Source organism: Geotrypetes seraphini, chromosome 3, assembly GCF_902459505.1.
Source record: "Geotrypetes seraphini chromosome 3, aGeoSer1.1, whole genome shotgun sequence".
NCBI lineage: Eukaryota > Metazoa > Chordata > Amphibia > Gymnophiona > Dermophiidae > Geotrypetes > Geotrypetes seraphini.
In genome coordinates, this window is record NC_047086.1 from 70368402 (window position 1) to 70381997 (window position 13596).

Below are 13596 nucleotides of genomic sequence, written 5' to 3' on the forward strand. Positions count from 1 at the left end.
CTGCTTCCTATGCCGAGCCTTGAGCATGTGCGCATGCTCAAGGCCTGAGAGTTCACGTTCAACGTGGCTACACTGGAAGTAAGAAGAGGGTTCGGGTGGGCTGGGGGATCTCAGGTTGCGGCGGGGGGTGCCCAATGGTGGCGGGGGGGTGCCGGATCGCGGGGGGGAGGGTGCCATTTCTCGGGGGGTGGGGAGAGCAGCGCTGCTGGCCTCGGGGGGGGGAAGGTGGGGGGTGGGAACATATCAAAGCAAGTTTCCCTTACTTCCTATGGGGAAACTTGCTTTGATATACGAGCATTTTGGATTACGAGCATGCTCCTGGAACGGATTATGCTCGTAATCCAAGGTACCACTGTACTGTATTTAAGATTTCTCTCCTACTAATGTATTAGCAATTCCGCTTCCTGAGTTATCAACATACTATGCGGTTACCCTCCACTTATGTACACCACAACCTTTTTAAAATTTTCTTTTTATTAATAATTTCAAAATGTTGCAAGTAATTTACAGATAAATAGGATAAGTTCACAAAGAAGCCAGAAATCAAACAAAAGAAAAATAAAACAAATTTAATAGAACGTAACCTCTACTTAGCCCTTAATACTGGGAGATCCATCAGAGATTATTATTAAAAAATAAACGGCCTGTCTAGTGACATTCATACATCTAAATAAATCTATACAGAAGAAATCCTCCCTATATGTACAGGAAAATCATCATCTAGAATATTTTTAGTTGTAGTAGGTCAAATAAAACATATCTTACATTCTGAATTTTAACCAAACGCTTAGCTGGAAAACGAAGAAAAAAAATCACCACTAATTTGTTATCTCTATCCCCCCTCCGGGACTGGATACAGGCGAGCCATAGATCACGCAAAATGAAAGGTGACTCCGGCACCTTTCACTGCGCCAGCACAATATCCCGAATATCCTGATGCATAGGAAAAGAGCTGGAGGCTGAATGGATCCTCTGAAGTAGGGGGGTCCACCAAATGCAGGGACTCCTTCGCGTATTCCTCAAAGCGCAACACTGAGGAAACCTGAAGAACAAGCTCCTGGAGCTCTTCCCACTGAAAAATGCGCACCACAGACGAATCCTCGCCAGCTGACGGAGTCGAAAAACCACAGCCAGCGGCATCCATCCCCCCTGAGAAGATCCTGGAGGTCCACAAAGAGGTTCAAGTCCTTATCAACAGAAAACTGCTCCCTGTACAAAATATCATCGTCTCAAGAGACCTTCGGCCGCTTGGTCGAAAGAGGAAGGGACGGGTTCGAGACTGGCACTGAGGGGGCCGAACCGGAGTGGATGCAGAGGGAACCCCCCTCCCTCCCCTGGCCACCTGAAGATAAGCCTTGCACAAGGCAAAAACAAAATCAGGGGAAAACTCCCCTGGCGGTCCAATGGGACTCACTGCCTAAGCGGTGAACCTAGCAGAAACCTGCTCCTTTCTCTCCAATATAGAGGGAAGGTCACCTGAGGCTGCAGACAAAATGAAGGAGCTTCCTGCCAAAATAGACACAAAACCCACTGAGAAAAACGCCCCCGAGGCCTGTAGCGGCTGAGAAGCCTGAACCACCCCAGCTGCTAAAGCAGACAAGCCAGTAGCAGCTGTAAGTGAGTCCCCGGCAGCATTAGCAGTAAGGGAATCCTTATTTCCCTGACCGTCGGTGGCTGAGAGAATCCCTGTGTGGATGGCAAGGGAAGCCCGGGCTTCCTACTGTCAGCTGCAGGCGTGCGAGGCACTCACGAAAGGGATCCCTGGACGCCAGCACCCAAGGCCGACAAGGATTCATCTTCGCGGTGGCCGGCACACCGCAAGCACAGGCCGGCCGCATTGACCTCGCATCTCGCGCACAATGAGCACATTTCCCCTTTAAAAGTGCTTATTGCGCAATACGCGACCTAGACAAAAGAAAGGTGCCGGTTAAGAATGAAAACCACAAGTACAGTGAATAAAGGGCTCCCTTCAGACTGGCACTACCTCGGGATTTTTATTTTTCTCAGAAGATTCCACTGACTCTCTAAGCCATATGCCTTGTCGGTATCTGTGGCAAGGCTTACAGCTGAGGCACCTCTACAAAATTTTGGGGAGATGGAGGAAATGGAGGGAGGGACTCAACCCCATTGAGTGTGACACCCCCAAGAGGATCCTCCCAACCACAGTCTGGCACCAGATGGGGACAAGAAGGCCACCATACAAATTCCAACAGCCCTACACTAGCCAAGGGAAGACTGCAACAGCTTACCACACCTGCTGGAGACTGAGAACAGACTGGTTATGTTAGAGAGAAGCACAGATACTTGTACTACAGACAAAAGTTTGTCGTAGTCTCCACCTGCTGGTCATGGTGAACTATTACCCATCAGTGAACTGTGCCAGCCTGGAGAGGTGCTAAAGAATCAGCATTTATTGCACACCTTTAACTATACTGTGTGCATGCAACTTTGTTAGGATTTAATTGTATTTTTGCTCAGTAGAAGAGTTTTTATTCAAATAGAAATTATTCAGATAAAGATGGAGAAGCCTACCTTCTCTTCACCATCATTTCGGAAGACATCAGGGGAGCCATGGCCAACCTGAACAACAAGGTCTGGAAATGATTGTACAAGATGTAAAACTGAAGATACTTCAGGTCCTCTGGTGAGATGAGAATTAAAAAGAAAAGGCCTCCAAGCACTCCAAAGACAAGAGAAAATCCCTTTTCCTAGCCAACATAATTACAGCAAAACAAGGAATCAACAGGAGACGGCTGACCACCATGAAATATAGGATAGGCAAAAAGGAACCACCTTTCTTTGAATTCATAAAAACATAGAGCAGTGACCTTTCTCTGACACTCTGCAGAATGCAAGCAATGGCTTCTAAGGCTAAAAGCTTATTGCGGTTAAACATGACCATTGCTTTCTTTTCCCCAAGCACACAAGGGGAAGCAATCAAGATGTAGGACCCTCTGGCCTGAAGTTATATGGGGCCACTCCTGGCAGAACCACCAGAAAACCCCCTCACACCAGTGCCACAATGGAGGAGATCTGCAGGCCCTCAAGTAGGAGGCCCATGTAATCCCAGAGGCTCCAGGCCCACTAAAGTCCATCTCAAAACAGTTGCTCTCAAGGGGCAAAAACTGTGTGGAGGATAGCTTCCCAGAATGAAAATGTCTGGCATTGGAAGCCCCTGAATCCCTTACAAAACAAGTAAGGATAATCCTCTGATAAATTGAGGTTTGGATTCTCTGATATCCTAGACCAATTTTTCCAGCTTGTCCCCAAAAAGATGACAGCTCTGAAAAGGAAGCTTACTAAGATGTACTTTGGAGGCTGTGGTATTTGTCCAATGCCAGAGCTACAACAGACGATGGGACATGACTATAGATGCCACCTAAGGGACTGAAAGCAAGTTCAAGTTGGACATGTCATCTGCCAAAATGGTAGCTCCCAATTTCAGGAAATTCATCTTTACATTCTTTTGGAGCTCCTGACTCCTGTGCAACACTTCATGCAACCACCATGTAACCAATCACAGACAGCTGATTGAACTGCCCTGGCAGAGGAAAAGAAGGTCCATTTCTGGAATACCTAAATGAACCTATAATTAAAATCCTTTAATAAGGTTATGCTGTTCACAGAGTACCTGTGAGTAATTGCAGCCATCAGTGTGTCAGTCTTGAGCATATGGAAGAGGTCATCTTTGTCCAGAGCTAGTAGTAGGATGAGACTACCCAAGGCTTTAGTATTTTTGAGCCTGATCTCAGAAGACCCCATTCCAACAGGATTGTAGTGCAAAAAGCCTTGTGGCCGGAAGGTTTTGGAAGATCTATATGGCCTACAAGACCTAGAAAATGAGGGAAGACAGCTCCACCCTAAAAAACAAGTGCAGCAGGAAGGAGTCTTCAGCATCCGAGGACAGTTCACCTTCCTCTAGGACTCAGTGAATGACCTTCCTTCTCCTCTAAAGAATCAACAAAAGAGGTTGGAAGTAAAAGATCTACCTGCTGCTCCAAAGCCACAGTCCCTTTATTCCTAACCTGCACAGCCTGAGCCCGAAGCTCCCACCCTTTCCTCACGAGCCCTGTAGAACATGGCCGCTCTTCTACCAACAAAACTTCTATTAATTATTGTATTTCTTACCCTTTTTCCCTTTGTGTAATGTATGTCATGTTCGTTGAGTATTGTTTACGTGTTTGTTCCCCCTGAAAGTTGTAAAGTTTTTAATAATGTACATCGTTTTGAAGTATGATTAAGCGATTAATCAAATTCTAAATAAAACTTGGAAACTTGGATTAGGGTCAAAACGAGGGGTTTTGAGGCAGATGGAAGCTTTTGAAAAAAAAGATCATTTAAAATCCACCAGTAAAATTGTGCCAAAACAGCCCATTGAAGCTTCCCTGAAAAATAATTCAGAAAAAGGGGTTTTAAAGGTGGAGGAATCTAACCCCAGATCTACCTTTTTCTGACCTCTCCCACCCTGATTTTCCTCATAGGTAATAATGGGAGTATTCACGGAGACTTCTCTGGTGCATATCTATCAACTTATAGCAGCCTGCCTGCAAAGAAAGGATTTCTGTCTCAGAATAGAAAAACAAATCCACCACTGGAAATTTTCTGGCTGACAGTCAAAGGGACTCTGGCCAAAGACTCTAATCCTTGTAAATCCATGCAGTGCATTGGAGGGGGGGATTATAAGCACCTGGCTCTCTGATACCCAAAGGGTCATTACACAAGGGCCCCACAGCCTGCACTCAAGCCTCCGATATATCAGCATGCGAGCAGCTCCCAGGTGAACAGAATCCGAGCTTTCCATGGATCACAAAGCAGGCTGGCTCTACAGGTATTCTAAGAGATTGGACTACAAGCAGCAGCCCACCTTTATGGGTCTGCGTCCTTTAACCGGAGGAGTAGCCCCCAGAAGCGGACCCTCCAGACACCAAAGCCACACTGAAAATGGTGGACAAAATAGCAAAAAATAATAAAATGAAGAAGAGCAGATCAGAACACACCTTCTCAGTTCCCTTTCAGAAGGAAAAACTGAAGAGGGAGATGTTCTCCACTGGTGAAGGGGAGGAGTTGAAAGATGGAAAAATTATGTTCTTACCTGTTAATTTTCTTTCCCTTAGACGCAGCAAATGAATCCAGAGACCAATGGGATAGCCCACATCTACCAGCAGGTGGAGATAGAGAAACTGATTAACAGGTGGTCCTATTGGCTGGCACTCCTCCTGTTTATCCAGTATAGCTCCTTGCCCAAGCATCCGTAACCATCAATAGGCATAGCATGTAAAAAACTTCTTTCCCATAACAAATCTCAAAATGCAATAATACAGAAAACAACCTGCCATAATAACAAACTGCGAAAGTTGCAAAAGAAAAAACCGAGAGACAATATCCAGAAAGGGTGGGGCTCTGGATTCATCTGCTGCGTCTAAGGGAAAGAAAATTAACAGGTAAGAACATAATTTTTCCTTCCCTAGCAACAGCAGCAGATGAATCCAGAGACCAATGGGATGTAGCAAAGCAATCCTCAATCTGGGTGGAAAGCAAACGCCGCCTCCGCAACAATCGAAGCACAAAACGCCCCTACCGCATGCGCCCCCACATCCAAGCAGAAATGCGGAGAGAAAGCACTCTCGGAAGACCAATTAGCCGCGAGACAAATCTCCTCCAAGGAAAAAACCACTGGGCCGAGCCCAAGAAGTAGCCATCGCTCCGGCAGAATGGTCATGAAGTTCTTTCGCCAACCGCTTCCCTGCCAGCAAGCAAGCATAAAGAATGTCCTCCTGGACCCATTAAGCGATGGAGGCTTCGGACACCGCCATACGTTTGAGGCGTTCCTTGAAGAATACAAAAAGGAGGTATAAACAACTAAAAGTCGTTAGAAACCGAGCTCGCGGAGAACACTACGTACGTATCAAAAAATGCAGTGAATAAAAGCACTGCTCCCAATTTTTCCTCCCAGGAAGAAGGAAGGAAAAGAGAGCATGACATAAAAGAAAGGATGACACCCCCTTAGAAAAAAATAGTGGTACCATCCAAACTGATACCCCATATTTCGGAAATCAGAAATAGGAAGCCCCGTTGAACAAGGCCTGCAACATAGAAAACTGCAGAGCTGAAGCCATGGCCTCAAGAAACCCCATGTTCAACGGCACAGCCCTTTAGAGTCCCAAAAGACAAGGATGAAATGAAGCCTTCGGTAAACTGAAGTACGTGAAGATTATACTCCAAACCGGGATTTCTAAGAGGCGCATGAATATATCGCACTCTGTTTAGGAACTGAACTACATGAAGCTGAGAAGTAAGCGAAGAGCAATATACCTAGCCCTTGTAACAAGCCAAGAATGGCACTAGAAGCTGAAGGGAATTGAACGCTAAGCCCTCGGCAATACACTTGTGCCAAAAAGGAACTCTGGAGTGGTTCAAACGTTAAGAAACACCCAAGAAAGGAAAAACCTCCAAAAGGAAGCAGAAGCCACAGGAGAAGACGTCCGTAGCACCTGGATAAGAGAAGAAACAACCTGCTTCGCATAAACCTTACACGTCAGCCAAGATTTTTCAAAAAACTAGGTCGTAATACTAAAGTAGTACAAATATCCATGTTGATCGGACCCTAGGCGAGCAAAGCCGGAGATACCAGAAAACTTCTTAGTCCGGCTGTCGAAAGACTCATCAAATCCACATAGTAAGGATGGCGTCGCCAATCCAGAGATTCTACAAATACTGTGCCTGGAAAGCGAGCTCGAGATGGCAAATCCAAGCCATATTGTAATCCGCCTAGAACCGCAAGGCACAGGCGGAATAGAAATCCCTAATGTAATGTAATGTAATGTAATCATCAGCCAGCGGAAATCACTGAAAAAGAGAAGGCAGAGGCGAGAAAGGAGCCATGCAGCTACCCCCTCTAACTCCCACTCCCTGGGCCCGCCAAAGAAGCTAGGAAGCTTAGAATTGAGAGACGAGGCCATGAGGTCTAGGTCAAGGAGATCTCACGTCCATAAAAAGAGCTAGAACGCCTGAGCTACAAATCTCAATATCCAGGATGCAGAAGATTACACTATTACTAACATGCACACTTTCCAGAGCGTACACAGCGCTGTACACTGTAACATACAAGAAATGGGCCATGCTCAGATTCTGCGGAGAGAAAGTCTATCCAAACTCTTTTCCTGATCCATAAAAGGATCTGCCAACAGAAGACAAAGATGAGAGTCCACCCATTGAAGCAGAACAACTTCACCTGCCAACTGAGTACAACACCTACTGCCCAAGCTGTAGAGAAATACCCCCATCCTAATACTGACCAAAAGGACCCTCAGCGGCAATCCGGAAGAATGATCTGAAGCTCCAGAAAGGTAGCCTGACCCTGCTCAAGAGTAGAAGAATGAACAAGTACTGAGTCGCCTCTGAAGACCAGACTCCTGGAGCTGAGGATGGAAGCCACCGAGCCCCCCAACCCGACAGCCCGGGATGGTCAGTGGTCATGAGCTAGTCCAGCAAAGACCGAGGCATGCCTTGAAAAGAGAAATCGTGCTGAGCCACCAAATCATACAGAGCAATGCAGGAGAAGCATACCAAATAATTGGAGCCCTGAGATACCGGGAACCACCGGAACAAAAGCGACTGCTGTAGCGTAAGAAGGGGAAAGCAAGCCGAAGTTCCCAGTGGAGTCAGCAATATGGATCCCAGAAACTGTACAGAATCCCATACTCTTGATCATGGTAAGCAAAGAAGAATACCAATCTGAGACCGAGACCCCACGCCCAAGAAACACATGTCTCTCCTATATGAATAAAAACATCACCCCGATATACCTATAAATAGTACAGGAGAAAAGAGCGCTGTGCAAATTTGAAGATGAACGTGTAAAGAACTGAGGAAAAGATACCACCCTTTTCGTGTCAGTCAAATGGCCTGAATGGAAGTCGTCCGAATCAAGCAGGCAGTCAAGAAGAAATTAGATGAATCGCCTGGAAGCGCCAAAACGGTACCACCGCCCACATCACATAAAATGTTCGTGAAGCCTTGGGTAGGCGAAATAGCATGTGCCAAAACCAAAAGCGCTGCTCCAAGAGAGGCAGGCAAACCAAGTGCCGATTCGGAGTCCATAGAGAAAATGTAAATATACTCCCAGGTTGTCTGCAGAAATGTGTAACCCCGAGAAACTAATTCAGCAGAATGGGATCCAGCTGCCCAATGCTCCCATCTCGGTCACCATGCAGTAAGTGGAACAACATCCCTTAGTTCCCGAAGAACTACAAGAACTGTCCTGAGGACCAGTATCACTGAAAAGGGAAACACAAAACATAGAGACTCCAAGAACGAACTAGAAACCTGAGGAGGATGCAAAGATGCAAGCATCCTGAAAAATCTTCACAGCCCCCTGACCTGACATTATAGCGTCTTCTCCCTCATGAGAAAGCCTGAAGAGTCATTGGAAGAAGTCAAGATCCCCTCAGAATGAAGTGCAGAAGGTCAGGGAATGGCAGGATGAAACTGTAGGATCTGCAAGAAGATTCTCCTAGGAAAAATCAAGTTTCACAATGTAAAGAGGAATATACTGGAACCATGAAAACAGTACTAACCCCATGCAACATGAGCGAAATACGTATGTCCTTTAAAGTGAATACTTACTAGACTCAATCAAGATGTTGCATCTACCGCCCCGTGGAAAACAACAGCATCCTTACAGGTATCAGACAAAGCTCACATCGCTAATGAGAGCTTCAGGGATGAGGCTAACAGCCACATAGCGCGTGATCCTCTGTGGGTTTGAGAGAATAGGTAACTGGCTCCAAAGGAGCTTGTACAGCCCTTCCTGTCTGGTCAGGGGGCCCATCTAGCATGTGCCATGAGAAAATGGTGACAGGAGAAACCAGCGTGATAAGCATGGAAATCTGAAGTCCAGGCCCCCTCAGAAATCGAGAAAGAGAGTCCTGGCCGCAGGAAGATGCGCAGTGTCATTATGCCCATAGAGACAGCCCGAACTTGGAAACTGTTTGTACTACCTTTAGGCATATATATCCTGTGCCACTACTAGACACATGCAGCTCAGCACAGAGGCCCAAATAAGGACAGTTACCAACAGACAAAGGCTCAATCTGCAGGGACCCCAAGAGAGACAATGAGATACCTGTGTGAAATACAGGGCACTATCTTACTGCTGATCTCACCGTGCCATGAGTTGCCGTATGTCGCCCCAGTCCGGAGACAAACCGAGACTAGGTGACCTAGCACAGGTCAGAGTCTCTCTGGTAAACCCCTTGAGTGCTAACCCCAGAGTCCGATTAAACAAGCAGCTTCCTTCAAGGGAGTACAGCAGGAACACAGACATAGACATATAAATCTGCCCAAGCTTGTCTCAAAGCTGGTGAAACACATACAACTTGTCTGAACCGGAGAGAAGCCCCGGCATACCCTGACCAAAGTCAGCTGGAAACAAACTACCGGAACGCTGCAGCTCTCCCGCCATCGCTGGAGACCCAAGTGCACGTCTGATTCTCACTGACACGTGGCCGCTGCATCAACGCTCCTAGAAACATAGTCGGATTCGAGCCCCGCAAAATTTACCCTGCCGCGGCTTGCATAGAAAGAAAATCAGACTCAGGGAATAACCAGAAGAACAGCGCCCACAGCGCCGGAAAAAACATGTCCCATCTCATGCTGCTATAAACCGGCACCTGCACAATCAGCTGCACATGGCCGTGACAAACACCGATGAAAGAGAGCCTCAAAATAAACAGGACTACTATTGCTACACTGAAACCCAACAATGAGAACAAGTGCGAACATGAAATCGCACCGCTACTGCCGCGCTGTAACCAACAAGGAAACCAAGCGCGTGAATGCAAAGGGCGCGAAGTCCCGGCTCCCTCCACGGATTTCTAGTCATAAAACTTAGCCTCAATAAAATATCCATGCCTTAAACATACGTTGACCGAACCCACATTACTAAGACTCCCAAACAGAACCTGAAGTTCAACTGACAGTAAAAAACCAGACATACTCACAAGCTTGTTGTTAGGGCCGGTTGAAGCCAGTTAAAACTGGTTGATCAGCAGTAACTGAGCAGAATGGAGGAACTGTGGTCTCTTTTTTTTTTTTTTAATACAGAGAAGGGAAAGAAGAAAAAATTGAGACCCAGTCAGACCCTCTATCACTGGAGGGAGGGTGAGGCAGGGACCTGGGGGGGCCCAGGTGTAACCCCTAAAGCCAGCACTGTTCAGCCGGACACCCCTGTCTCACTGAAGAGAAAATCTCAACAGGAGAAATAGCATTGCCAGCTCACTGAAGAGAAACCTCAACAGGAGAAACAGAATGGCAGTCTCACTGAAGAGAAACCTCAACAGGAGAAAATAATTTTCCAGCCACAGCCAGAATTCAGGAGCTAGTTGAATAGCGACCTTTTCCTGCTGGGAGATAGAGAATACTGGATAAACAGGAGGAGTGCCAGCCAATAGGACCACCTGTTAATCAGTTTCTCTATCTCCGCCTGCTGGTAGATGTGGGCTATCCCATTGGTTTCTGGATTCATCTGCTGCTGTTGCTAGGGAAATGAGTGTTACCCTTCTGCAAATTTTATAACAGCTTTAGTACAGAATCCTGTGTCTTTGCAACAGAATGTCTTCAAATGGGTTAATTTTGAGCATCAAACAACAACAAAAAAGGCCATCTCCACAAACAAATCCACCAGTGGAAGGAAGTCAGAGTAATAGATAGCCAATAAAAGAACCACACATCTAGTCTTGAGGAAAAACCACATTTACTTAAGACAGACCCAACTTGGCCAAGTTTTGGCTATAGCCTGCACCAGGGGTCATCAAAATCTCAATGGTTCAAAGGAATACAGTGGTCTTACAATAACAGAGAGCACCTTGTCGTCTGCCAGCAAAAACAATGTGTGCTTCAGTAGCTTTCAAGGTTAAACTGTCAGAAAAACCATTACAGAATACTAGCGTTAAGTTCACATTTTAGTGCCTTATGCCATGTCAAACTCTGATGTATAACTTTATGCACAAGTAGTGGGTAGGCTTCTGACTCATTTATGCCCTTCCCAAATCCAACAGTGGAATGCTAAATGAATTATGCATTAAGGTTATAAAATACTAGCTAAAGGAAGCTAGACACAAGTGCAAACTAAAGTCAATTAGCTCCAGTACCAATTACTGGTTGTTAATACTAATTTTTACCTAATTTAACAAGTTAAGCATTACTCTATAACCTAAGCACACAATTTTGCATGCTAAGCACAAAAATGTGAGTACAAGATTATTGGATTAGGGGGCATGTGTACAGGCGATTAAAGTGATAGGGATTAATACACAAACACATGATTAGTTAATACTTACTTTTTTAAATGTTTGTGGTAATCCATCATTGTCATTTATTGCAGGAAATGAGTCCTCATCAACGTGTGCAGCTGCTTCTCTGCACCTGTGTTATGAATATAAGTTAAATTTCAAAATTTAGACTGGCCATTAATTACTGAAGCTAACAATTAACAGTTCTACGATTCATTAATTGTCCTTCAAAATTAATTTTTTATATGTATATAAAAAAAGAAAGACTAACTCCCTCTTCTACAAAGCCACGCGGCAACACCCCCGAAGCCCTTTAAATCTCTATGGGCTTCGGGGCCATTACCGCATGGCTGCATAGAAGAGGGGTAAATAAGCACAGTATCTTACCTATAAAACCAACTCAGTCTCACATAAAACTAACTATAACAAAACTTAGGGCTCCTTTTACAAAGCTGCGCTAGGGCCTTAACGCACAGAATAGCGCGCGCTAACCGCTACCACCTCCTTTTGAGCAGGCGGTAGATTTTCGGCTAGCACGCGCTAATCCAGTGTGTGCACTAAAACACTTAGTGCACCTTCGTAAAAGGAGCCCTCAGGATATCCTCCCCTCCCCCCTCCGAGAATATATGTAAGCTGTTAGGATGTGCAATAAAATTTCAGAGAATCCTGCAGAAGTGCCTAGGGATTTACTTAAGGAAGGATATTGTCAAACAGTCCCTATTTAGTTAAAAATAAACAGCAGCAAAATACTAGTTTCCACCTCTGATACAAAAGCAAAAAGAGATTATGTTCTTACCTTGTTAATATTTATTTTATTTATTTAACAATTTATATACCGCATAAAACAGCGGTTTACACATTGCTTACATGTAACACAAACAATAAACACCATCAATCCACAACGGCATATAATAAACTTCAGAGTGCCTACTTTCTAATCAATCTTTTTTTCTTCAGATAATACATTTCTAAGTACCTCTATAGTCTTCAGTTCCAGCCAAATTATTTGAAGGCTTGTTTCTCTTTCTGGCTTTTATTCATCATCAGACCTTAGTTTTTTTTAAGTGCTTGTGCTCTATATTCTAAGTTTTGTGCAAATCAATAAGCTTTTCTTATACAACTTTAAAACTTATGTACGGTACTTAGCTTTAGCTATTTCTTCATTCTTTTTTTTTTTTTAATCTCGGGTTGAACCTTAAGGTCCTTCCCAAGGTTCAAAAAAAAAAAAGAACGAAGAAATAGCTAAAGCTAAGTACATAAGTTTTAAAGTTGTATAAGAAAAGATTATTTATTATTTTTTTTTAATTCTTTATTGATTTTTAAACTTTCATCAAGTGTACAGAAATTCATAATAAATAAATAATAAAGCTTATTGATTTGCACAAAACAGAATATAGAGCACAAGCACTTAAAAAAACTAAGGTCTGATGATGAATAAAAGCCAGAAAGAGAAACAAGCCTTCAAATAATTTTGCTGGTGGTTGGCTGGAACTGAAGATCATAGAGGTACTTAGAAATGTATTATCTGAAGAAAAAAAGATTGATTAGAAAGTAGGCACTTTGAAGTTTATTATATGCTGTTATGGCTATTTTTAATACAACATTGGGCTATTTTTAATACAACAAACAAACATAAGTTTCCCATCCACTCAGAAAAAAATAATACAATATCAATACAAACATTATAAAATTGTAATTTAAATTCAAGACAAGAATATTCTTTAACACTATCTCTTAAAATGAAGAGACTACTGGAACATTAGCATAGCATAGCTGCGTTTTTAGCATTTTCTTAAAAATGATCTTCCCCGCACAAAATTGCAGAATGCCAGGCAGGGCATTCCAAAGCTTCACACTGGCCACAGACATCATGGATGCTCCAATAGTGACTTGCACAATGGACATCCCATCCTCTATACTCAATTTCATTGTATTTTCAGATCTTAAATTTCTTCTAAGTTGGTAAATTTCAAACAACTCTTGTAACACCGTTGGAGAGACATGGTACAGTCTCTGATGAATGATTGCAAGAATCTTAAAATGCACTCTTTGCTGCATAGGCAACCAATGCAATTGTTTCAGTACAGGAGATATATGTGCACTCCTTGGAACCCCCATAATCAATCATGCAGCAGAATTAATTAACATCTGCAATGCCCTCATTTTCCCTTTAGCAACTCCCAAGTAAAGTGAATTACAATAGTCCACTCTACTCAGGATTAAAGCTTAGATGACACTGCGAAAATCGAATGCTGGCAACAATGGTTTCAATCTATAAAGTAATTGCAATTGCATATAGCCCTGC

General features: G+C 44.0%; 1 protein-coding gene across 5 annotated transcripts in view; it reads right to left on the reverse strand.

Annotated features, from left to right (window-relative positions):
- The window catches only part of MCPH1 (microcephalin 1), a 490428-nt gene that overhangs the window by 447027 nt on the left and 29805 nt on the right, over window positions 1-13596 (reverse strand). For all 5 annotated transcript variants that reach the window (XM_033937330.1, XM_033937327.1, XM_033937326.1 and 2 more), the window contains exon 4: window positions 11340-11424. In XM_033937330.1, the coding sequence (XP_033793221.1) occupies window positions 11340-11424 (85 nt within the window). The remainder of the gene's footprint in view (window positions 1-11339; window positions 11425-13596) is intronic.